At 39.9% G+C, this 27,759-nt stretch overlaps 1 protein-coding gene across 1 annotated transcript; it reads right to left on the reverse strand.

The window, feature by feature from the left end:
* Positions 1-38: 38 nt before the first annotated feature.
* LOC149455823 (gap junction beta-2 protein-like) lies at positions 39-27,759 on the reverse strand. Its single transcript, XM_089685779.1, has 2 exons — positions 27,627-27,759; positions 39-4,158 (listed from the first exon to the last, which is right to left on the reverse strand). Exon 2 carries the CDS (start codon positions 4,138-4,140, stop codon positions 3,385-3,387), a length of 756 nt encoding a protein of 251 aa, XP_089541905.1. The 5' UTR covers positions 4,141-4,158; positions 27,627-27,759; the 3' UTR covers positions 39-3,384.

The raw sequence follows: 27,759 nt of genomic DNA on the forward strand, positions 1-27,759 counted from the left end.
AGCTTTCAATGATTTGCAGTGAATAACAGAGAAAGAAAAAGTATTAAAAATATTTATTGAAACTAAAACATACAAAAAAGTAGTTTTATGTTCTGACATTTGTACTTGCAGTGCTCCCTCTAGTGACCTATTGCTAAAAATACAGCTGATTGCATTTTCTAGCTGGATTGCAATTCAGAAGCACCTTAAAAAAAAGAGACATGACAGTCCAGGCACTGTATAGTGTGATGGTTGTTGTTTTAGACTTCCTCCAACAAAAGAAATATTTAAACTGTGCAGGCCAACTCTAAGCATCCACATCCCGCAGGCAGAAATCCACATGGTCTGATGAGCACTTAATTACAAAAGAAGCATATTCCATAACTTCCTTCTCCCCTTTTTACAAAATGAAATAAAAATAAAGACATTTCACACTTTGGATGCAAAGTTTCACGTTCAGTCTTTGATAAAGAAGTATTATCTCCTTTACAGCCAGTTTCCTCAATAGCAGCAAACATTTGCAAGGCAGCATTTTTAGTTCATGTCCACTGCTACTTGTTAGAAACGTAGTATTAGGAAAGATTCATCTAATCCTCTTCATCCTGGCAATTTAATATTAGTGCAAGTCATTTAAAATACATAAGAACATTTAGACTAATAACTGGTTTGTATAGGATATACAGAATACTAAGTCAATGAAAAGACAATTTCATGGTGAACACTGATTTTTTTTTTTCAGTCTGTCGCTTGTCCCTCATCATCACGCATCTACCTTTTTCATTTTTATTCATTGGCAGTGTTTTATTAATAATCAAAAACTCCCCAATTTAACACACACGGAAAACTGTACTGGATGAAATTTAAAGAGTTCAAGTATTCCACGTTCATCAGTCTTAAGCTCTTCATATAAATAATGTGACCAACCTGACTGATCTTGGGGAGAATGAGATCAATTTTCCCAAATCAATTTTTATTCTCTAGGTTTTTTTTTTTGTTTTTTTTCCCCTAAGCTTTAGCCAGCAACAATGAATGTCATAAAAAGCCAGCTGAAACAATTTAACATCTATTACAAAAAATAATGTATTCTGAAAACCTTAAGAAATTATTGTTTTTAATGTTAGCATTTATTATAGGAATTCCTTTTTCATTTTCCATGTTTATATTCATATTTTTATCCACAATTACACATCGGCCATGGTGTCTAAAAAAATTGTTATTGACAGGGGTGTTACAAGAACCTTTTCTTTATAAAATATTAACCCTTCTATGATCAGGCCATTGATGCCTAAATTGCCAGGTCAAATGTAGCAGCATCAGCTAACTTGACAGTAATGCTATGGGACATATTTATAAAGCAACTGATCTTACAGTTATTAAACATGCACATGTGTTTAACCAATCATTAATTTAAAACATATGCACTGTGTAGATTCACCTGTAGTGAATATTTGGTGAATGCCCCATTCACTGCTTTATAAAATATAGCCCTATGATTAATTTGCATACCTACATTATTTTGTATCTATTTAAGAGTATATAAGGCTTCTATTTGGTGCACTCTTTTAAAAAAAACCCTGCTCTGTTTTTTATTATATGCCGAGAAATGCAAAAAAAATGCACAAAAAAGTTTAAAAATCTAATTTTTAATTCATAGGTTCTTTTTTTTATTGCACTGCAGATATTACTGCAGCCTGAAGGTGGCAGTGGCAGTCATCTGCAGGCTAAAGTCTTTAATTTTTTTATTTAAGCTTTTGAGCCTGCATGTCATCACTATGTTATAGATGATCACATGATTGAAAAGCACTCCAATGCTTAGTGAGGACTTTAGCCATGACAGCACAGCTTGATAGCCAACAGATGCACAAAGTCTCAGCTGCTGGCTCCCACATGCAGTATGCTGGGATTGCTGGGATATGTATTCAGATTGTGGGTAAGAAAGGTTAATAAAAGGTGACCATTGCCAGTACTTTGGCAGTGTTATGGTTTTTTGGACCTCTGTCACTTTTTCACAGACAGCTTTAAACATGATGTTTATTACCAGTCTGCATTTATCAGAATACAATATTTTTTGTATTAGTTGTCATTTATGGAAGATCTTTCTAACTATGATCTCATGTGTATGGAAAGTCTTAGAAATTCCATATTGTAAGACAGGACAGAGGCACAGTTGTCGTGGAACATTGTCTGGTGGCTCAGTCTACTTTGTTAAAAAAAAACAAAAAAAAACCCTGCTGTGTCCCTATTGCTTGCACAGGCTATTGGAAGACCTATTGCACCTAAGAGGTCACGTCCAAATGTAGACACAGCATTTATGTAGTCACACCAGGCATTAACAGGAACCCAGGAAGGCAGAAATGAGAGTTGCCATGGCTGATCCGTTTTTCTAAAGTTGTGAGCTCTGGGGCTGTCATTATCGTTGATTTCCCTAAGTGAAGCCTGAAAATCAGAATGTTTAGACTTCGCTGGCTACATGTTTGTTCCACATTTGTGAATCGCTAGGTGGCGCATCCACAATCACAATGACACCCCCAAAACTTGCAACAGTACAAATCAAGTCAGTATGACAGCTGTCTTATTTCACAGATTCCATTTAAAAGCCCTAATCAGGTTAAATCTCTTTCTCTATAGTAAACCTTTTCCACACAGAAGCATGAAGGTTGCCATGGCTAAACTCATTCCAAAATGCTAATTGTCTGGCTGTTATGCTGTGCTGCTTCATTACTTTCCTATCACAGATTTGGACCAAGTATACAGCTCAGCAAATTACAGGAAAAGTCCAATGTTCTTATCTGAAAGCATATTCCAAATAAATTACTTCCAGTATTGGAACCAGAGGATCAGCTTGACAGTCAGGCAGCCAGCATTTCCCGAATGAGAAGTTAATAATTGAAAGGTTCTTTCAGGAAAGGTCACCTTTAATGTGACTGTTATGTCAAGCCAAGTAAAAAATAAAACTTAGATTTCTAGTTAAAAGTGGGGTTATTCTTTCTAATACAATCAATAACTGTACAAAATCAGTCAGAATTTGGTTTCATTGTTAACACACAATAACAAATCATCTTGTAACATAAATAGCAAAAAAAATAAAATAAACAAACACCGAAACATAAACACATAATATAAAACGCTACTGAATTTTAGTCAAAGATGTGCTACTTCAGATTATTCAGAATTCCACCAATATGTAAAGCAATATTTCTGAATTTGCAAAGATACTTTGTAAATATGCAAAAGCCATCCACCTGACACAGATATTTTAGGATGTTTCTGTGTTGAATTTCTGTCATTCCTAAATACTCAGATCTAGGATACAATTCAATGTATTGCATATACCAAATCCTTCTTCCTTAGGTTTGGAAAATGGCAGTTAAGGCTGAAGGGTAAACTAGTCATTCATTCACTTGATTATTGTTCCTTCTGCTCATTTAGCATATTCTGCTTCTCTTCTTTGCCACTTATGTGGTTGGTATGTTTCTTGGCATTCTTCCTGGCTCTTCTTAGGGATGCCTGAATGATGAGATAGCACAACTCTGCCACATTTAGGACCATACAAATGCCAGACACGATGATCATGAAGATGGTAAATACAGTCTTCTCAGTAGGCCTTGAAATAAAACAATCAACCACATTCGGGCAAGGCCAATTGTCGCACTTGACAAGACGTTGCATATGGAAGCCAGTGTAGAGGAAATAGAAGAGATACATGAAAGTAGCCTCAAACAGAACCCTAAACAGGATGCTGATGGTGTAGGTCCACCAGAGTGTACCTACTATCCGAAATTTACGCTGTTTTAACACCTCTAGGTCCCTTCCATCAGACTGAGCAGATGGGAGCTTTCTTTGCAGTTGTCTTTTTTCATTGTGTCTCAAGTAAGCCACATGCATGGCAACCAACAGAGCTGGTGTAGCCACAAAGATGAGTTGGAGGCACCAGAGCCGGATGTGGGACACTGGAAAGTGGTGGTCATAGCACACATTTTTGCACCCAGGTTGCAATGTATTGCAGGTGAAATCCGACTGCTCGTCACCCCAGACACTCTCTGCAGCCACCACCAGAATCATAATACGAAATATGAACAGGACGGAGAGCCATATCTTGCCAATGCTTGTTGAATGTTTGTTGACCCCTCCAATGACCTCATAAAGAGTTCCCCAATCCATGCCGGTCGATGAACGTTTCTGGAAGACACAATGGAAACATTTTCAAAACATGATGATAATGGACAAACTATTATACAACAAGCACTCCTCACCAATAATGCAGTAGAAAAGATAAGAGATGGATCTTCTCTTAAAATCATACTAGCAGTCATACTAACAAACATATTTTGAAATCATACTAACAGATTAACATATTTTGTTATATTAAAAAAAAAAGTTCAAACAGTAAAAACTTGCATTACCAACCTTGAGTTATATGACGGAAAACTATACTCAGTGTATTATAACAACTTAGGCAACTTAGTAATAAGATTGATTACATATGTACATACTCCTTATTGATGGATGTCAAATTAAATATATAGAGTGCCCTCTCCTGGTGATATGTTGAACATTAAAAAAAGTGATTTTTACTGTTATCTATCTGAATGTTCACAGACAACAGTAAAACCAATTGCTACTACTATTTATTGTAGATTGATGATTTTATGAGGAAAGAAATGGATAACTAAAAACTGAAGGACTATAGGCAAGTGGGGAAATGCAAGGAATAACAGGTAACATACAGGTGAAACTCAAAAAATTAGAATATCATGCAAAAGTTCATTTATTTCAGTAATGCAACTTAGTGGCACTAGACTGTTTAAAACACAAAATTAACTGGATCATGGTTAATGATAAACTCACATGCACCCTCAAAACAAAAACAAAAAACAAAGAAAATTTGACAGGATGTGGGATACTTGGATTTGTTACGTCAGTAGACTAACAAAGCCTTGGGAACACCCTCCACATTGTCTTGGAACACTTTTCTTACTCTATTCTTTTTCCTTCTTTCTCCTTTGTTCTTTGATGTATATGTATCATACTGTGCATTCAAACAGTTAATAAACTGCTGGTTTCTTTCAAGGCCATCATATTATTGGAATAAGGCTAAAGGGGGCTTTCATTTCACTGAAAATAATCTGCCCCTTTGTGAAATAGGGTTTAATTTGATCAGATTATCCTCACTGCAACTGGACAGTATGCAGTGTGTGTGTGTGTATATATATATATATATATATATATATATATATATATATATATATATATACACACAGGTGAAACCTGAAAAATTAGAATATCGTGCAAAAGTTCATTTATTTCAGTAATGCAACTTAAAAGGTGAAACTAATATATGAGATAGACTCATTACATGCAAAGCAAGATAGTTCAAGCTGTGATTTGTCATACTTGTGATGATTATGGCTTAAAGCTCATGAACTCATGTAATGAGTCTATCTCATATATTAGTTTCACCTTTTAAGTTGCATTACTGAAATAAATGAACTTTTGCACGATATTCTAATTTTTCGAGTTTCACCTGTATGTATTACAATCAAGCCATAATAATAGTTATTTTAATACATGTACTGTATATCAGTTCTTCTCCTTCTATTGTTCACTTTTACAAAAAACAACTCTATGCAGAAGATTTACTAAAACTGGTATGGCTGTGCATAGTAACCAATCAGATTCTAACTTCAGCTTGTTCAATTAAGCTTCGACAATAAAACCTGGAAGCTGATTGGTTGCTATGCAGAGCTGCACCAAATTCTGTGTGTGCACCAGTTTTAAAAAAGCACCAAATTTAAAGGAGAAGTGCGGGGATTGCTTTTTTCTCCAATCATACTTACCTAATGTGGATGCAGCATTGGTCCGATGCTGCGTCTGTCCCCTGGTGGCTCTAACTGTGAGAATTCAGTGATCACATGACTGCTGATCATTGAGTTCTCACAGCCGCTCTGAGCAGAGAGCGGTGACTGTCAGTCACCGCTCTATGCTCTGCCACCACCCCCCCCCCCCTTCCCCAGCTTGCTCAGGCTGTCAGTGGCTCGCTGAGAGGCTGAGCCAAGTGTCGTTTCAGACTCTGGGGTGGATCCCAACTTTAAAGTCGGGATCTTCCCCCAGCCTGGACCGGCTGAGTGACATCAGCCGACAGTGGGCTTCAGCCCACTGTCAGCTGAAAATGGATCACAGCAGTGCAAAATGAACTGCACTCCTGTGATGCACAGGAGAAGTACGGCCAAAAAAGCTTTGGCTGTACTTCTCCTTTAATGTTTTGTACCAGAAATATGATTCTAGTGCCTTTATTAAAAGGACAAATCACAGAATAAAATCTGTAGTTAACCAAACTTTTTTTTACCTTAACTTTGTAGTTAAAATAGTAAACTTTAATAATTTGTATTATCTCCTTCGTTCCTTTCCGTTAGCCTTTTTTAACTGTATGTATACTGTATAAAAGTTTTAAATTTGTGAGAGATTTTTTTAATGCCCAATTTTTTATCTCAGGGAGGGAGGCAAATTCTAGTATTCTCATTCTGAAAGTTATAGGACCTTGTCCCAGCACTGGCTGACAGGGTCACTTTAAACTGACAGCTACCACTTCCAATATGATTCTGTTTTACTGCTGCATTGACTGCCATCTACAAGCAAATATCAAACAATGCCCATATGTTTTGGGCCAAAAGAAGCCATTATAAATACAATAATGTATTCTGCTGCTTGAGAGAATAGTTAACGGCATAAACAGATTTGGTCCACTATTGCAGTGTTATATCTCATTCCCACTCTGTTCTCTGATGTTATAATGCTGGCTAGAGATCTGAAAACAGGTGGGTCAGTCTGAAACATGGAGCATACTTGCCTACAAGTATCAACTTTGAGTGGAAGACAGTGCTGGACTGACGCTGCTGAAGGCTGCCTAGCGGCAAGTTACTGTGTTGGAGGGTATTGAGGGAATAGCTTCCAATGGGTTATATCCTGATTGTAGGTTGTGGGTGATAGACTCATTTGGGAACTAGGGCTGCTACCTTTCTGATAAGGCATTCCCTGAGGTGTTCCCAAAGGACCCTATCGATTGGCTATGGGTTTTTACCATGTATTTTTCTCGCTATATACTAGCCCTGAAGAAGGGGGAGTCAATTCCCTGAAACACGTTGTCTCTATTTCTTTACTTTTATAAAATTCATCGAATGAGACTTTTTTTGGTTATCAGGTAGTCCTCTCCAATCACCTAAGTGAACTACAACAAGGAGGGCAGACTGTGAATGACGAGTAACACTACAATAAAGCTCAAATGGACTCATTCAGTGGACACCTTTCTCCATAATAGATGGTAAGAGTCCACTATATCATTCACACTCACTTAATACTGAATGAAAGAAACTTTAGAGTTTTTTTTTCATATGAAATGTTGTATCCTAACCTATGCCTCTCACACTAATGTGGACATGAAACTGCCTAGTAAAAATGGAAGGTTGTGCTGGCTTTTAATTGCAGATGAAGTAATAAATGTATACACATTCCGATGCATTATAGTCATTGATGGTAGATGCTGGTTGGACACAAAAAGGTCATCCAGTGAAAGATCATTACATCACACAAATGCTGTGATTGCTCAAGAGTGCACATTTAAGGCTTAGGAGGAAGGACTGGAGTGAATAATAGGGTAACCTGATATATCATTGAAAAACAATAGCAGTCAGCTGAGGAAAGAACACTTGATTGTGTTTTTCCTAAAGATCAGCTGGCTATAGAGTGAAAAACTGCTTGTTCCCAGAGGCATGGGGCCATTGCCTGGTCTGGCCGGAATTGGCTAGACTAATTCCTGGTACACACATTCAGTTTTTTTTTCTGTTCAACCCAGTGGGCTGAAAGGAAAAAAAACAGAGAGATTGCTGTACTAATTAAGCGATGTTAGTGCAGCGATCTCTCCTGCTGTGCCTTTGTATTTTCATGGGGGACTGCCTCACCACCACCAGAACACACTAATCAGTTGAGCGCTGATTGGATGCTGGTTCCCCAGCATGTACCTTTGACAAAAGCCAGTCCTTAGAGCAGCTCTTGTCAGAAGGACAGCTGTACTATGGTTCGAATGTTGGCTGGTTCCTGCTGATATTCGGACCGTGTGTACCCAGCCTAAGAGGGGACCACCTTATGATAACCATACATGGCTTGAATTGGCCCCGGCAGCACCATCCATCTTGACAAACTTTGACTGAAAAGTTGAAGGAGCCAGGTGGAAAATTTGTCAGCCAAACAGTGAATGCATCCTATCAGATACAGTCACTATTCGAATATGCCAACAGCCATGGGTGTGAGGGGTTGTCAGAATAAAATAGCCATCATGGGAGATTACTCCTTCCACACTATTTAGCATAGTGCAGGAATCTGTTCCACTTGTTCCTTTTCTCTCGTTTAGCCCATGGACAACCTCAACAAACCCTGGAACAGGACACAGATGGCTTACTTCCGAATCACTGGTGACATCCATCCTCCAAAGCTAATATATTCCATATCAAAGGTCATCTTAGTGCTTTTCATTAACTAAAGTGTATTTTGCAACAATTTTTTATCAGCAAAAAGGAAGAGTGTTTGTATTGATTTTTCAGGAGGAATGCCAGATAATGCCAAGATAATAGAAATGACCCATCTTTCATCTCAGGAAAAATATCTTTGATTAAAAAAGTACGTCACAGCCTTTTTTCATTTTGGATAGAGAGGGGAAAGATTAAAACACTTGTCAGTCCTTTTTCTGCTATCTAGTGAGCCATTAGAGAGATTTTGCCTCACTCCCTGTCCTGGCGACAATGGTTTCATTAAAAGGAAGTCAGGAAAAATCTGCAACAGGACCAAAAGTAAAAATCTGTCATGGGTTCTAGCTTCCCTTTACTGAAGAAAAGCATTTTTTTTGTGTTTCTGTTGGAAAGTTCCCTTCACTTCCTGTTTGGTGACACTGTTGTCAGCAGGACAGGAAGCATGGGGAAATCACTCTATTTAATGATAAATTCATGTTTGGAACATGTTACATCCATATTTAGGGTGTAATATGTAACAAGCTTCAGCACTTCCCCTCTCCCCATATGGAAGAAAAATATATTTGAAATATATATTAAAAATATTCTTCCCAAATATATTGCCATATATGTGAAATACTACAATTTTGGTCATATTCAATATATTTAAAAATATATTTCTATATATATATATATATATATATATATATATATACACTGCATGTTGAAATGCATTTTTATTACAACATGAAAAATATTTTTAAAAATACATTTCATACATACTGTAAGTCTTTAAGAATACAAATCTACATTTTTGGAATGCAGTTACAAATATATGTTAAAATTACTTTTTTTATATGTTAAAAAAAATCTGAAGAATATATTTAAAAAATAGATATTTTTAGCATATCAAAAAGTCATTTTAACATATATTTTTACATATATTTGTAAATACATAAAAAAAATGTAGATTTGTATTTTTAAAGACATACAATATATTTGAAATTTATTTTTAAAAATATTTTTCATATATATTGTAATAAAAACACATTTCAACATGCATCATATTATATATATATATTGAAATATACTGAATATGGCCAAAATTGTTGTATTTGAAATATATGGCAATTTTGGAAATAATATTTTTTGAATATATTTCAAGTATATTTTTCTTCCATGTGGGTCACCCTCAAAACCCTCCCTGACAGTGGGCAGGGGACCCTCTCACTGCCGTAGCTGCTGTCTCATTTTAAATCTGTGAATAAGGAGACTACAAGTCCTATCTACCACTGTGGCAGACAACTTGTAGTTCTCAGTGAACTATAAGGATGCTGATAAGCACCCTCAGAGTTCACTGACACTTCCTCCAGCTTTCTCACAGAAAGCCCATACAGAGGTACAGGCAGGTAGAGCTGGAGTAAGTCTCTGCAGGAAGCCTGACACTGCACTCGCAATCCACAGGTGCAATGCTTTGCAGGCTACTGGAGGGGGGAATAATAAATGCACATTCCTTAATTGAGCAAATGTATTTATGCATTTATTATTTTTCCTCAAAGCAAAGAATAAAAATTGTATCTTGACATAATCTTCCCAAAAGTGATTAAGGGCTTGTTTATGGCATCATGGAAGTGACAACACGCTGTGATAAAGCACTCTGAACTAAGGTTCTCAAGGCTCTCCTTTGATTGTTTTGAATGGGAGCAGGCATCGAGTTTGGTGCGACCAAGGTGTAAACTCATGATGGAGGCTTATATTATCCAAAGCAAAAATACAATACAGTTTTAGTTTTCCATTTAACTATTAAAAATGTAATTTACTAGTCACACTGAGCCTTTCATGCGACATTGACAGAAAAATCTGTTAATGAATATCTGAGTATGGTGGGGCATAGTGCTGGGTAGGCAAGTCCAAGGGTCAGGTAAGAGTTTCCTACATAAATAACTAGACCTCACATCTCCCAGGCTTCCTATACTCTGCTGAACTTTGCTGTGTGTACTTTTTATTCTCTTGAAATATAAACTGAAAAGTATAATTATGAGTCACCAGAGATAACACTCAATCTCTGTCACATTTATCACCTTGAAACTTTCTCTTTTTTACAGGATAATGTTGATGAACTCAAGTAAGTCTATGAACCAGCAAGCCAGTACCAAAATACATGTAGAAGAAAGACTCTCAATTCTTTGTTTCCAGAAATATTAAGAGATACTAAACTTGGCCTATTAGTGTAGTTTTACAAAAGGCAAGCTGGCTGTTCACTTTGCAAAGGAATGTTCCCTTAGCTTGGTGAAAAAGGTTAAAATTCCCTTTGCATAGAATACTTAATTGTGTGCATGCATTTATTTTTCCCATATTTATGGACTTTTATTATTAACTGCACAGATTGTTTTCACTGTTTTTCTGCAATCCTGATATATACACCTCTTTTCAGCTCTATGGACTTATTTAAAGCCCCTTTGAAGTCTTGTACAAAATTGCACCCATTGTTTCATAATGCACCACTGTGGCACCACAATAACAGGTTTTAATGTCTTAGCTGTCATAGCAATGAAAGGATATCCTACTGCAACGTATACAACCTTTCCCCACCGTTAGCCAGCATCTAAGACGTCTGCTCCTTCTGAAAGTGCAGCAATCTGCATACAGCCATCTGACTTGCCCTTCAGCTGGGTCAGACCAATATCTTAGCAATCACAGTGAGGTTGATTCCAGTCCTCATCAATCCAGATATAAATAATATGAACCTCGGATGAAGGCTTTTAGTGTACAATGACCTGTAGCTTATGTTCTAAGTTATGAACTATAACTTTAGCTGCCTGTTGAGAGTTGGATAAATTGTGCCATGGCATAGAACCGGAGATCGTAAACTTTATAAAAAACAGGGACAGTTTACTGTTCTTCAGACTTTGGGGGGCTGGACTGTTGCTAGTGGGAGTAGAAAATGCCTCGGCATCAGTGGAAGTAGACAGTATTTCAGGCTTGGTGGTCAGCGGGACTTATAAATATTACATAGCAGCGGTTGTCAGTAGGAGGAGGAACAGTGCCCCATCATTGGTGTCAGTGGGAGGAATAGTGCCCCATCATTGGTATCAGTGGGAGGAATAGTGCCCCGTCATTGGTATCAGTGGGAGGAATAGTGCCCCATCATTGGTGTCAGTGGGAGGAATAGTGCCCCATCATTGGTTTCAGTGGAAGTAATAGTTCCCCATCATTGGTGTCAGTGGGAGAAATAGTGCCCCATTATTTGTGTCAGTGGGAGAAATAGTGTTCAATTTTTTAAATTCATGGGAGGAATCGAGCCCCACTGTTGTTGTCAGAGGAAGGAATGGTGGCTCATCATTGGTATGAGAAGGAGGTATAGTGCCTTGTATCAGTGGAAGGAATAGTGCCCCAAGGGCTGGATAAAGACAAGCAAAGGGCCACATTTTGGAAACCACTATCATGGAATGCGAATGTGCCGCCTTGCAGAGGGCCCATTCGCATTAAGAATTGCATGTGAATCACAAAGGAATGCACATGCAGTTCTCTGCAGTACAATTTTTGTCTATTTACTTTAAATAGGCTGAAATTGCACTGCACAATGCCAAAAGTAGTGTATGCTCTACTTTTGTAAATGCACTGCATCGAGATTGCATGGTACTGTAGTACCATGAGATCCAATGAAGGCAAATACACAGCCATTGCGACCTGCATTTTTGGTTTCTTTAACTTTGCACTGACACCTGCTACAGATTGCAAGGGCAGTGCGATTGGAAAGTGGTGCAGTAAACCAGCTTGGAACACAAGTTTCCTACACAGCATTCTAGTGTAAATGGGTCCTAAACATCTCAATCGTATTTGTGCATAATATACTGTATGTTCAGAGTGATGTGAAGGGTGTGGACTACTTAACATACACAGTGCTTTGTTAAGTGTGCCTAAATATGTATAGTAATATTAAGTCATATATTGGATGCAAAGGAAACAAAAAGTATAGTATGTAGTAAAAACTTACTATTCCTGAATATGTACAGTTGTGCCCAAAAGTTTGCATACCCTGGCAGAAATGGTGAAATTTTGGGACCCACATCTTCAACCTCTCACTCTCCATGGGCACCTTTCCCTCCCCACTCAAACATGCACTGGTTACCCCCATCCTCAAAAAACCCTCACTGGTCCCCACCTGTTTGAATAACTTAAGACCCATCTCCCTGCTCCTGTTTGCCTCCAAGCTTCTAGAGCGCCTTGTTCACAACCGTATGAACTGCTACCTCACCGACAACAACCTTCTTGATCCCCAACAGTCTGGCTTCCACCCACAACATTCCACAGAAACTGCCCAACTAAAACTCACTAATGACCTACTAACTGCTAAAACCAACGGCCATTACTCCATACTTATACTCCTTGACCTTTCCTCTGCCTTTGACACAGTCGACCACCCGCTCCTCCTCAGTAAGCTCTACTCCATCGGCCTCCATGACTCTGCTCTCTCCTGGTTCTCCTCTTACCTTTCTTAGCGCACTTTCAGTGTCACATACAACTCCTCCTCCTCCGCTCCGCTTCCTCTTTCTGTTGGGGTACCCCAAGGTTCTGTTCTCGGGCCCCTCCTTTTCTCTCTGTATACCTCCTCTCTGGGCCAACTAATAACCTCCCATGGCTTCCAATACCACCTCTATGCTGATGACACCCAGATCTATCTCTCTACTCCCCAGCTCACCCCCTCAATCTCCTCACGTATCACAAATCTACTAAGCGACATATCAGCATGGATGTCACATCACTGCCTTAAACTCAATCTTTCAAAAACTGAGCTTGTAATATTTCCTCCTCCCCGATCCCCCACTCACGACTTTACCATTAAGATCAACAGTACAACCAATGGTCCTTCCCCTCATGCCAGGGTGCTAGGCGTAATCCTAGACTCTGTCCTCTCCCTTGGGCCCCACATCCACTCACTGGCTAAATCCTACCGCCTCAACCTCCGTAACATTTCCAAAATCCGCCCCTTCCTGACCAATGACACCACAAAACAACTTATTCACGCCTTGGTTATATCCCGCCTCAATTACTGCAACTCCCTCCTCACTGGTCTATCCTTACACAGGCTATCCCCCCTTCAGTCTATTATGAATGCTGCTGCTAGACTCATACACCTTACCAACTGATCAACGACTGCTGCCCCTCTCTGCCAATCCATCCACTGGCTTCCACTAACCCAACGTATAAAATTCAAAATACTAACCACAGCTTACAAAGCCATCCACAACACTGCCCCTAGCTACATCACCAACCTCATCCACAGATACCACCCAAATCGCCCACTCCACTCCTCCAATGATATCCTCCTCTCTAGCTCCCTCATCACCTCCTCCCACGCTTGCCTCCAGGACTTCTCCAGAGTCTCTCCCATCCTTTGGAACTCCCTACCACAGCATGTTCGGTCAGCCCCCACACTGTCTGCCTTTAGGCGAACATTGAACACTCACTTCTTCAGGGAAGCCTACCCCACCTCTACCTAAGAACAGTACTTGAATCACCTCCGCCAGATCATCCCCCGCAGCTATCACCTTTTGTATCACCTCCCCCTTCCTCTAGATTGTAAGCTCCACGAGCAGGGCCCTCCTATTCCTTCTGAACTGAAATGTATTGCAATTGTACTGTCTCCCTTATATTGTAAAGCGCTGCGCACACTGTTGGCGCTATATAAATCCTGTATAATAATAATAATATTGAAAATATGACTGATCATGCCATGTCTTACATTTAAGGATAGTGATCATTATCACATAGTCATTTGGCTCCTTTTTAAATCCTAATGATAACAGAAATCACCCAAATGGCCCTGATCAAAAGTTTACATACCCTGGCCTGGGTACAAACACACAAGGTGATACACACAGGTTACAATGGCAGTTAAAGGTTAAAATCCCACATTATTCATTGTTCATATAAAATATTCAATGAGTTTGTTAGCTCTCCTGTGGATGTAGTGAGCAGGCTAGATACTGAGCCATGGGAAGCAGAAACGAACTGTCAAAATATCTGTGTAACAAGAGAATGGAACTTTATAAACATGGAAAAGGATATTTACTGTGCCAATGCCACAAAAAAGCCCAGTGAGGCATGTCAACATGTTGTCGGGCATATTGTAACTGGGCTTTTTGTGGCACTGGAACAATAAAGGATTTTTTCTGGCAACTCGACCATGCAGCTCATTTTTTGTTCAAGTATCCTTTAAAACAACCACACTGTATTTTTCCAGAGCAGCCTACATTTCTCCTCAGGTTACCTGTTGTTTTTTTGTATCCCAAACACTTCTTCTGGCAGTTTTGGTTGCAATCTTTCTTGGTCTACCTGACCTTGGCTTGGTATCAAGAGATCCGAAAAATTTCCACTTCTTAATATGCGATTGAACAGTACTGACTGGCATATTCAAGGCTTTGGATATCTTTTTATGTCTCTTTTTCCCCATCTTTATAAAGTTCCATTACCTTGTTAGGCAATTCTTTTGACATTTCTTGTTTTTCTCCCTGTGGCTCAGTATCTAGCCTACTCAGTGCATCCACGTGAAAACGAACAAACTGATTAACTATTTATACACAAACACTAATTGCAATTTAAAAAGCTACAGATGCGGGAAATTACCCTTAAATTGCCATTTTTACCTGTGTGTGTCACCTTATGCGTCTGTACCAAGACCAAACATTCCAGGGTATGTAAACTTTTGATCATGGCCATTTGGGTGATTTCTGTTATTATAATTTAAAAAGGAGCAAAACAACTATGTAATAAATTACTTCATCTGATCACTATCCTTAAATAAAAGACATTTTTTTTGGGCATGATCAGTCATATTTTCAATATCAATTCCAAAATTTCATGATTTCTGCCAGGGAATGCAAACTTTTGAGCACAACTCTGTCATATAAGTAATACAAAGTAATAGTGTAGGTAGGATGCAAAGGAAACAAAAAGTATAGTAAACAAGATTGTAACATAAACCGGAATATGTAAAATAAGTAACACAAGGTAATATGTAAGATACAAAGGATGCAAAAGAAACAAAAATTATAGTATATAGTAAACAAAGGTTTAGAAAAAGCCTGAATATGTAACATATTTCACAAAGTAATATGTAGGTTGCAAATAAAAAAAAGTATATTAAAGAAAACTGTAACATAAGCCTGAATATGTAATATAGGCAGAGTCTGATTGGTCAGTCTGCCCCTTCCTACTTGATGATGTCACCCCTTTGGTGAATGTCACCTGGGTGCGGCCCACACTCCCTTAGCGACGCCACTGCAACGCGGTTCTATGGAACCCTAGGATTCCTCCAGAGGTTGCTAGGGGTTCCTTGAGCAATGAGCAATTTCTGTCTCTCAGATAACTTCCCACTGACACCACTGATCCTTTTAGCTATTTGTAAGAGTGTAATTCTTCCCAATGACCACAAATGTACGGGGCATTCTTCTCACTGACCATCACACTAATATATCATGAATTGTAGGCATAGTAATTATTAGCAGGGGTTCCCTGAGACTGGAAAGTTATTTTGAAGGGTTCCTGTGTTGAAGGTTGAGAAAGTCTGTTCTAGATGCCATGTGGTTATAGTACATTATCATGCTTTTTTTTAATCCTGTGTTAAAGTACAATTAAAGCCCAAACTGTTTTCATTTTATAGTTGAGGAGGGTTATAACCATACCAGTTTTGATTTATTGAGGAAATGTTCCCTCGCTTCCTGTCCCATAGCCCCAACAGGAAATGAGAGGAAATTGCGGTAATTCCCACATTCTCAACAGAGTCACCCGAACTAGCATTCCCATTGGAAGATTTCGCCTTCAATCCTGTTCTGTTGAAAACTCAAAATTTTGGACTTTCTTTCACTTTGACCATCAGTGATAATGGACACCGGAAGAAATAGTGAGGGCAAAACTGAATAAGTAATATACCGTATAAGTAACACAAAGTAATATATGACACGCAAAAGAAAAAAACATATAATAAACAAAGCTTTTAAAAAGCTTGAATATAAATCATATAACACAAGGTAAAATGTAGCATGTGGAGGGAAAACGTGTAGCGAACAGTAAATAAAAGTGTGGTATACTAGTGCAGGTGATTGTGTCCTGTGTTATATAACAGCAGTCTGTAGAATATAATGTAACACAACATAATAGAGATCAAAACGTAATATGTAGTATACAAGAAAAGTCATCTATACAATCTAAAATTCATAGATGCGTTTCATGTTTAATGAAGGTGACACCCGGTGAGTAACAGTAACTGGTCACAGCCAAGTGAGATGGAGAACCAGCTTTTCATCTTCCAGAGATGTGTAATTAATGACATACAGGAGATGTCACTTTATGTTCCTTTGTAGGAATAGTGAAGCACTTTTATTTATATGAGGTGTGATGACAAACGTCCAATAAACAATGTATTCAGGAAGTGGACATAAAGACTTGCTAATGAAGATTTACAGCTGGCTTTACTAGTTGTTTTATTAAAGGTGCTTACAAAGCTGCATCCCCAAAACAGTGGGACACCTCACCTGCCATAGTGTGTCTGGTGTGAAACCATCAAGAAAGAGTTCTATGTGATGCTGATGCTGGATTATGACAACAGGACAAATTAGCTTCTACCTATCAATCAGTATTTCATTTTCATTCCTTAAAGTGTTACTCAACCCACAACAGTAAAATCAGTCTGCATATGCAGCAAAGCATGCTTGTTATACTCACTGTGGAACCTAAGGGGCTAATCCTCTACATTGTGTAAAAAGGCTGTTTGATCCTGTCTTTTCTGATCTTTCCCTTCTTCTACTATCCCTAATCCATCTGCTGCCCTAGGAGTCACTCTGCACATACTCAGTTTAGTGTGTATGGCTAGAGGTTTTTTTTTCTTTTTGAGTAGGTGCATGTCATCAGTACAGGACCAATCAGCACTGTCTGTACAAAGGGTCAGGGGTAATGCAGCCACTTAGTTTGCCATACATTTCTTAAATAACCTTCTGACTGATCCTGGTTAAGGCCTTATTATTGCTATAGCAATAAATAAAGTTGATTTGTACATGGTTTTATAGCAACACTACAACAGCCTTCGTGACAGCATTGGTGACTGTAGAAAAAGTCAATGGGAATGAGGTTTCTGAGAGTGACTGCAACCAAGACTGAGTGACAAAAGTCACACCTGTAGCTTGGGCATAAAGCAACATCACAACCCCAGGAGTCCAGTGTTTTTTCAATTACTGGGCAATGTTTGGCTCCCTGGAGACCTTTAGCCAGCCAAAGTTTTATACCATTGCTGTGTTCATGACTGCTTTGGTGGAACGCACACTTCACACTGGGACATTCTAAATCAGGGTTTCTCAAAAAGGCAGTGGCATCACTAGGGTTGGTGACACCTGGTGTGTTAAAACATGGTGTCACCACCACCCCCTTCCCCCCCCCCCCCGCCCTTACATTTTTCCCATACAACACAAATGGACAGAGTGATTGGTACTAAACACTTACTGTGTCCATGCACTAAAGGAAGGGGCCAGTAAATTATATAAGCCAGTGGAACCGCAGGGGTGGGGCGTGCCTACAGGGGGGAAAAAGACAGGAAGGAGGATTGGTGCAGCAGGGCAGGGGCAATTACATAATGATGCACTGAGTCTGTGTCTCTCCCTGCAGCAGCTGAAAGCCGGCAGGAGGGAGGGGGGGAGAAACTGGCTTTCAGCTGCTGCAGGGAGAGACATAGACACAGTGCATCATTATGTAATTTCCCCCTCCTTCCCCACCACACTGATTCCCCCTGCTATCCGGGCATTCACAAATGGTTAGTCCACCCCTGGTACACTGAGTGATATTCCCTACGAAAAACACTGATCTCTATACACTGAGTGCTATTACCTACATATAAAACTCATCTGTACACTGAGTGACACTCAGTGTACAGATATTAATCTTATATATACGGAATAGCACTCAGTGTATAGAGATCAGTGTTATTATACATAGGAAACAGCACCTAGTGTATGAGCACAGTCACATCTGCTACTGTACACTGTCTGGTATAGAATACAGCACAGCGCACATGCTAAGATGCTGGTGGTCTGGCAATCACTGACTTGCACACAAGGTAGGTTACTTAGAGCAGTGTTTTTCAACCTTTTTTGTGCAAAGGCACACTTTTTTCATGAAAAAAATCACGAGGCACACCACCATTAGAAAATGTTAAAAAAATTTATTGAAAAACTTTTTGACTTGAGGGCCGCAATGGGTTCATATATTGGACCCGGGGGCCGGACCAAGAGTAGATGAATGATGTGTATGTGTCATCCATAGTAAGTATAGTAATATTCCCCCATAGTAAGCATAGTAATTAATCCCCCATATAGTAATTCATCCCCCATATAGTAATTCATCCCCCATAGTAATTCATCCCCCATATAGTAATTCATCCCCCATAGTAATTAATCCCCCATATAGTAATTCATCCCCCATAGTAATTCATCCCCCATATAGTAATTCATCCCCCATAGTAATTCATCCCCCATATAGTAATTCATCCCCCATAGTAATTAATCCCACATATAGTAATTCATCCCCCATAGTAATTCATCCCCCATATAGTAATTCATCCCCCATAGTAATTAATCCCCCATATAGTAATTCATCCCCCATAGTAATTCATCCCCCATAGTAATTAATCCCCCATATAGTAATTCATCCCCCATAGTAATTAATCCCCCATATAGTAATTCATCCCCCATAGTAATTCATCCCCCATATAGTAATTCATCCCCCATAGTAATTCATCCCCCATATAGTAATTAATCCCCCATAGTAATTCATCCCCCATATAGTAATTCATCCCCCATAGTAATTCACCCCCCATAGTAATTCACCCCCCATATAGTAATTCATCCCCCCTATAATAATTAATCCCCCATATAGTAATTCATCCCCCATATAGTAATTCATCCCCCATAATAATTCATCCCCCCTATAGTAATTAATCCCCCCTATAGTAATTCATCCCCCATATAGTAATTCATCCCCTATAGTAATTCATCCCCCATAGTAATTCATCCCCCCTATAGTAATTCATCCCCCATAGTAATTCATCCCCCATATAGTAATTCATCCCCCATATTAATTCATCCCCCATATTAAGTCCCCAAGCCCACCCTGTGTCAATTCACTTACCTTTGCTCCGCGCGTTCCTCTCGCCGTTCCGGTGTAGCATGAAAAACTGTCTCCTATGAGGATCTGTCCCCCTCGACGTATCTGCGCATGTGCCAGTTTCAGGCATTAGCAGCCGATCGCAGATACGTCGAGGGGGACAGATCATCCTGACAGTATCACGCTCCGCGGGCCGAATTAAAAGGTCCGCCGGGCCGTAGTTTGCCCATTGCTGTTCTAATGATTGGTCTATTTGTGAGCCGAGGCCACATGTTACGGATGAAATTGCAATTTTTCCCACGGCACACCAGACAATATCTCACGGCACACTAGTGTGCCGCGGCACAGTCGTTGAAAAACGCTGACTTAGAGGATCTGCCACCTCAGGGTCTCTTCAGCATGAGCTTGCTGTCCCCCATGGCAGGGATGTGGAATGTGGCCCGCCCCTTCATGGACCTCCCAAAGAGAAGTGGCCGGAGCAGCTGTCCTCATCCCCACAGCTCCAGCATCTGTCTCTTCCCAGCCAGGAGGAGTTCCTCCTCACCCAGTGCTGCATCAACCGCCACTGACAGAAACCGAGCATCACAGTTCACTGCGTCCTTCTGTCTCAAACCCCCTCTTCACTGATAGTAATGCTGTGGGCACCTCTCAGGATGGACTTAGCCTCTCACGTGACCCTTCACTGACTCCCCCTAAGGCAGAGTCTGATTGGTCAGTCTGCCCCTTCCTACTTGATGATGTCACCCCTTTGGCGAATGTCACCTGCGTGCGGCCCGCACTCCCTTAGTGACAGGGTTCTATGGACCCTAGGGTTCCTCCAGAAGTTGCTAGGGGTTCCTTGAGCAATGAGCAATTTCTCTCTCTCATATAACTTCCCACTGACACCATTGATCCTTTTAGATATTTGTAAGAGTGTAATTTTTCCCAATTATTATTATTATTATACAGTATTTATATAGCGCCAACAGTTCACTCAGTGCTGTACATTACAATCCCAATGACCACAAATGTAAGGGGCATTCTTCTCACTGACCATCATGAGTTGTAGGCATAATAATTATCAGGGGTTCCCTGAGACTGGAAAGTTATTTTGAAGGGTTCCTGTGTTGAAGATTGAGAAAGTCTGTTCTAGATGCCATGTGGTTATAGTACATTATCATGCTTTGGTTTATCCTGTATTAAAGTACAATTAAAGCCCAAACTGTTTTCATTTTATAGCTGAGGAGGGTTATAACCATACCAGTTTTGATTTATTGGGGAAATGTTCCGTCGCTTCCTGTCCCATAGCCCCAACAGGAAATGAGAGGAAATTGCTTCAAATTGAGGTAATTCCCACATTCTGAACAGGGTCACCCAAACTAGTATTCCCATTAATAGATTTCACCTTCAATCCTGTTCTGTTGAAAACTCAAAATTTTGGACTTTCTTTCACTTTGACCCTCAGTGATAATGGTCACCAGAAGAAATAGTGAGGGCAAATCTCCCTAAAGGGGACACAGACTACCAATAATCATGGGGGGGGGGGGGGTGAGTTCTAATTCCTCTCCACATTATCCAAAACTACAAAAAGTGTAAACTTTAAATCAGAGTGTTTCTATATTACAACTACATCATGTTCTATTTTTATCTGACTGCTCAGGGGTTTGAATGTGGTGTGCGTAGAAATGCTACTACTTGTAGCTCCAAGACAGCTAGAGAGCCACGCTTTGTCTAACATACACACAACTGGTGTACTGATGATGACTACCTGTGATTCCACCAACACTCAGCAATACTGGCCATACACGTAACCTTAACTGAGTACAGACTTCATTCTTTCATTAAAATGATCATTCATCTCAACAAAGTAAGAGATCGTTTCAGTTGAATGCAGTCTGATTTCCTTCCCGGACCGAAGTCCATTTGCTGCATTTTCTTCTTTAAATACAATTATTTCATATTAACAATGATTAAAATAAAAAGTTATATTGTCCTGTGTATGGCTAGTATAGGTCTTAATACACAGTTTTCACCGTTTTATAAGCAGGTTGTATTCAGTCAGATTGGCCAGTAAACATCCCCTGGCTTTGTGCTATCCACATGAGCCAGTGTGCTTATTATTATTTAAAATAGACCTATCATAACAGAAATATGAAGGTTGCCATTGTTGACCTCCTTCTGCAGATGCTTCTTTCTTAGCTGTTATGCTGACCCTTTTCTTCAATCACCGCTGAGTCACTGACTTGGAACAACTATGCAGATCGGTCAAGCCAAAGAAGCGTTATCAGGATACTTGTTCTGGGTCAGTGATTTAGAAAAGATTAAAGTAAAACTGGCCATACACTGAGCGAATTTCAGTTGGTTCCTGGTGAACTGACCAAATTTGGCTCAGTGGGTGGCCTTAAACCTTTTCGACAAAAGTTGGTTGAGCAATTGACCTTTGTCAAAGGAGACTGCAGGAAATTTTGTTATCCGAACAGCAGCAGCATCCAATCATATGTGGCCACTGTGCAGGTATTCTGACTGAATACAATAGCCCAGCAGAATATTTCATCTATCCACACTATTTACCGTGGATGGGGAAATCTGTTTAATTTCTTATGCTCACCCCGCAGACTGAACAAATCTAATAGTGTTGGTCCAACTTTAGAAGGTCAGAATAACAACTGTCATTTTCATGGGAGATGAGCAGCCTCCACGTTTCCTCTAATAGATTACCTGTTAATGCCAAAACACATAGCATGCAAAATTTTGCACACTAATGGCTTTAAAGAATCACAATTTCCACCACAAACATAAAGCTTCTGATCATGCAAATCCATCATGAAGAATCAACTCTCTTCAAACAGCAACACACGTGCTACAAATCAACTAACATGTTCCAATTCGTGTAACTAAAACATATTCTCATTCACCAATCTTATACATGATTTTATATTTACAGTATGTTTGAATCCTGTTCTGTGCCTCACCTTGCAATAACAGTTTTGTATAATCAAACTTAAATATAGTAACCTATATGAGGAAACTGTCAGATGGCCACACAATGGACAAGACTGTCAGTGCAATAATGAGTATGGAGTGTGAATGCTTGCACTAGATGGTCTTGGTAGATGGGTTTCACATGTGATGGGCTTGTTAGAACCTTTTTTCCAATCTCTGCATCTCTCTGCTGATGAAACCAGGGGTGAATATATGATAACCCATTTCTTCCCTGTAGGCACTAATGAGGAGTTTATACAACATAAACCAGAAAAGTAGATGTAACATTTCCACCTTGTCATGTATATCCAACACAACAAGAAAGGTCCCCAGAATAGAAGCTATAGGCTTAAGATTCTTTCAAGGAAAGTGAAGGACTGATTGAAAAAATGAAATCTCACTATCCTGGGATGGGTAGATCCATGTGACCTGAATAAGCCAGCACATTATAATCCAGGTGTGTCAACATCCACCCTAATGAGAGCTATAGTTTTGTAATGAGTGTTCCTGCTGTGTTGAAACATGCATTAGGATCAACACTCATCCAACAGAATCACGCTGTAGAGACGTATGCTGTTTACGTCCATGGTATTTATCTGCTATTCCATGTGTATTTGGCTACTAGTAAGAGAAATCCCAGGTTAGCTTCCTCAATCCCACTGTCAAGATCTCCCCTTTGGGAACCCCTTTTCTGCCCGAACATCTCTAATATTACGGAGCTAAGTCGTGGTTCCATGTTCTCTCCAGGGATTCTCCACAACCTAAAATGAATTCATTTGGCATCCAGATGTCTTTGTTGTGACCTTGTTAGAGGGGTGAAGACCCGAACCATTGTGCATAAATCTTGCCACTGGAGTTCCAGGAAAGTAAGTAAGTCAGCCACTAATTCAACATACCAGTGTCCACTTACAACTGAAAAATGGTGGACTTGGCCTTTAATGACATACTCGCCCTGTTAGATAACCTGCCCATCTATGGTCAACTTTACAATAATCTTCTGAATTATGGGCAGGGAATTGGTTAGATTTGGTTTCTTCCTGTACACTGAAGACATTCTGGTAGGTTAATTGGCTAAAATTGTCCATAGTGTATGTGAGATAGGAACCTTAGATTGGAAGACTGATGTGAATGTAGGGTATATTTTGCTCTGTGTAATTTATCAACACTATATAATTACCTGTAATAAATTATTAATGTGTCTATGGCCAATTTACACACTCTGTACCAGGGTTTAAAGAGACTCTGTCACTTTGCTTCAGGTTATACTGAAAAGGTTACTGCTAACTCATTACACTTAAACTTACAGTACCTTTCCAGCACTTCCCCCCCATTCAGTCTGAGCCATCACAAGTACCTGGGGCTTCTGGGTATGATTGAGCATGTGAACTCCTTTCAGAATGCAATATGAAAACGTAAACTGCCAATTGGCTGTCACGTGAAAAAGCCTTCATTAACCCTGTGTAAGCTCCAAAAGCATTTGACATGGAGCTTACACAGGGTTAGGACTCGAAGCTCTGACAGAGGGGCAGGAGAGCAAGGTGAAGGTGGGAATAAGTGGGTGAAGGGGTGGACTTTCAATTGGCTCCAATATTTGGAGCCTCTTGGGTAACATTTCAGGAAAGAGGCAAAGCCTTTTAACATACCTTTAGACATAACAATCCCCCATCTATGGGTGACCGTACACATGGCTAGCCAATAATTATCAGGGCAACCTAATATTTGAAAGGTTAGAAGTCCAAGTGTTAATATTTCCCCTGAGTTCAGCTACCCTAGCCTGAGGTCAAGGTGAGAATACATGGGTGAAGGGGTGAACTTTCAAGAGACTATGTTATTTGAAGCCTCTTCGGCAAAACCTGCACAAATTGACATTGTTTTTTATAAATACCCCTGTACATGACAATCTCCTATCTATGGGTGACCACAGACATGGCTAGCCAACAATTTTCTAGGCAACCAGATATTTGAAAAGTTACAAGGCTACCCTAGACTACCCTAGGCTGTGTGTTCAATTTATAACCTTGTCAACCAAGTATTCTTTCTAAGAGTGGTTGTATTCTGTTCATATGTCCAACAGCCTTCTTAAGTTTTTGGCTAACTTCAAAATACCTATAGACGTGAGATGATATCCAGATGCTGCTGACTGCAGTCATATTGGGCAAAGATCCTCATGTGTATGCTTTATTTGAGTACAGGAAACATCCCACTTGACCAATTTTAGGAGATATGGCAGATTGCTGTGCCAGATATTTTTATCCAAGCACTGTTGATTGTGTCACAACTAGCTGACAATTTTCAGCAGATATTGCAGATTGCTGTTCTGGATATTTTTGGCCAAGAACTGTTGATTCCTCCAAGGTTCACTAGAATAGGTAAGTGCAAATGCATATTAAAAAATGATCACATTGTGACTGCATGTCTGACATTGCTCTGGTGCCTAGGGTCATGCAGCCCATAGATAATTTGATTTTCTTTCCATCCACCATGGGTAGAAGGAATGAAAATTGCTTGATTTCCCCAGTGTCAGTATCGATGGACGAATGCCTACTGCACAGCTATTGTGTCCTGTCAGCTTGGAGGGGCAGGGGAGCCTTCCTGACTGACTGAACACAATGAATACTGCTAGTGGCTATAGCCATGGACAGTAATTGAATGTAAAAAATTAGACAGGCTGGTTTTACCCAAGTTGATCAATGGATCAACTTGGGTACAATCAGCCTGCCCGTACATAGATCAGAATCTCGGCCTGTCCCTGCTAAACCAGCTGAATTTTGATCCCTTTATGGCCAGCTTCAGTCTACTCTAAATATAGAAGAAAGTTATTTTTTATCTTACTAGTAGCTTATTTTTCAGGATCAGTGGCCCTTTCAAAGCACTATGGCCTGTTATTTATAGTTAATGTCTAACCATTAGCAATACTTCAATAGATTGGTCAGTTTAACTGTCCTGGATGTAAAAATAAACAGCCTGTTCACACCCAGATAAATACCTTCTCCAATTACCTGGGTGCAACACACATCAACTTGCCGTACACGAGGTAAAAAAACGTGCTGTATAATGGTAGCTATAGACAGTATAGGTGGGTATAGGCCATGGGTGCTCAACCTGTGGCTCTCCAGCTGCTGTGGAACTACAAATCCCATGAGGCATTTCAAGGCTGACAGTTACAAGCATAACTCCCAAAGCAGAGGCATAATGGGACTTGTAGTTCCGCAACAAGTGTAGGGCCACAGGTTGAGCACCCATATTATAGACTATATAAATTTACAAGCATAGTCCATGCCCCAAAGCATCTACAACCTCTGGGGAGGACCTAAATGTGAACAGTATGTTGGGCAACCATACAAGTTTTGTCTACACAAGGGACAAGGAAGACCCACTGTGGCCACCTCCACTTTTCAACATACCTGACCCTGTATAAGCATCAGCACGTAGTGTACAAGTGACTCAAAGACATTAGATTCCACTTGATGTGGCTTTTACATTTGCTACAAATATAAAGCATCAATTCAGAAACAAACATCCCTATCTGAAAGAAGAATCCAAATCCTATTTGATTTCATTGATGAAACATCTGCATAATAATTTCCATCTATGTTATGTAGCAGCCACAAATTAGATCACACATGCACTAGGAAAATCAGCTGGGGGGAGCAATTCAGTTAAGGGATTGTTTAAAGTATGTCCAAAGCCATTTTTTGGAATAGAGTAATAACCTCTATTGTGTTTTCTGTCTGTTCCCATTGTGGTGAGTTTCACCCTCTCTTTTTGTCCCAGACTGAAAATTAGGAAAAATGTGCACTTTTGAGTTCTCAATGGAACAGAAATTGAGGGGAAATCTTCCATTGGGGACACCTGTTCTGGTGACAGATAAGAAGAGATTTCCTTTACTTTGGAGTGATTTCTTCCAAGTCCTATTTTGTTTTGAAGATAGTAACTAAAGGAAACTCTCCCCAATGGGACAGAGACAAAAAAACACGTGCCCATACTTGATCCAAAAGTAGTCAGCACCTGTTTCCAGGATTTGTGTAAAGTCTATCAAAAATTGGAGAACAATTTTAGCTTTAGATATATCTGAAAAGTCAGCTTGCTTTGACTCATTCAGGTTCAAGGGAATGTAAAAAATATATTTCTGCTGAACCTGCTGGGGTATTTGAAAAAATTAAAACACAGACTAGGACAGCCTTTCTCAAACGTTTTACTCTGAAGGAACATTTGAAATAATTTTCAGATCTCAGGGAAGCCTTCTAAAATTATGAATCATGATCAGAAGGAAACTGTCCCTCTACATTAAAAGTCAAAGGAAAATCGCCTCTTTCCGTTGGGTATTAGTGTAGACAGAAGATCAATCCACCAAAGCTCCCTTGTCAAGGAACTTCTGAAACCTCTGCAGGTCCCCTGGTGTCCTACCTAACCCTGGTTGAGAAAGGATGAACTAGGACTAAATTCACTCCTTTAAAGTGCCCCTGAAGACTATTAAAGCTGGGCACACACGGATCGAAATTCCAGTTGAACCACCAGAATGTTGATGACTGTGTAGCCCTCTTTATTCAGCAGAAGCCAATCGTTAGAATCGAATGAGGTGTCCTACAGCAGTACAGACAGAACTCATCTGAAACAGCAGCAAAGAAGACCCAGCGAGCGTATGTGCAGCCAATGTGATCGTTACCTGTCTCGCATCCATGCCCTGTAGTAGAATTACGACGAGTGACCACACATCACAGACTTGGTCTTCAGCCCTCTTTCCTCTAACTGAACCCTGGCATGTGTAATGTAATTAGGAGCTACAAATCCTGTATTCATAACTCATCACATTCTGCTCACTTCCCTTGTTTTGAACATCAGAATAATATTTTTCCGCTAAGTAAACCTTGTTTGTTCCATTCTTCAGTGATTCAATGCATTGTTATGTGCAGCCCTGGATTATTCACTCACACCTGAATGCAGGTACAGCACACTTATATGGCAGCAATGTAACAAGACACACAGCCAGCTGATGACACCGACACCCACTGCAATGGAATGAGGAAGACTTACCTGAGCTCAGGAGCCTAGAGGTGGCTGTTGTGGGGTCCCAGGGAATTGGGCACCTTCAGTCCTGTGTCTCCCAAATTTCCACCTGTCTGTACAGATCACACCTCCTCCTCCTCCTCCTCTCCCTCTATAGAAC

The sequence above is a fragment of the Staurois parvus genome, unplaced genomic scaffold (assembly GCF_062004578.1).
Source record: "Staurois parvus isolate SC_StPar_1 unplaced genomic scaffold, SC_StPar_1.0 ptg000387l, whole genome shotgun sequence".
NCBI lineage: Eukaryota > Metazoa > Chordata > Amphibia > Anura > Ranidae > Staurois > Staurois parvus.

What these genes read in the sequence shown, in the direction of transcription:
- LOC149455823 (XM_089685779.1), bottom strand. Translation starts at nt 4,140, where the DNA reads ATGGATTGGGGAACTCTTTATGAGGTCATTGGAGGGGTCAACAAACAT.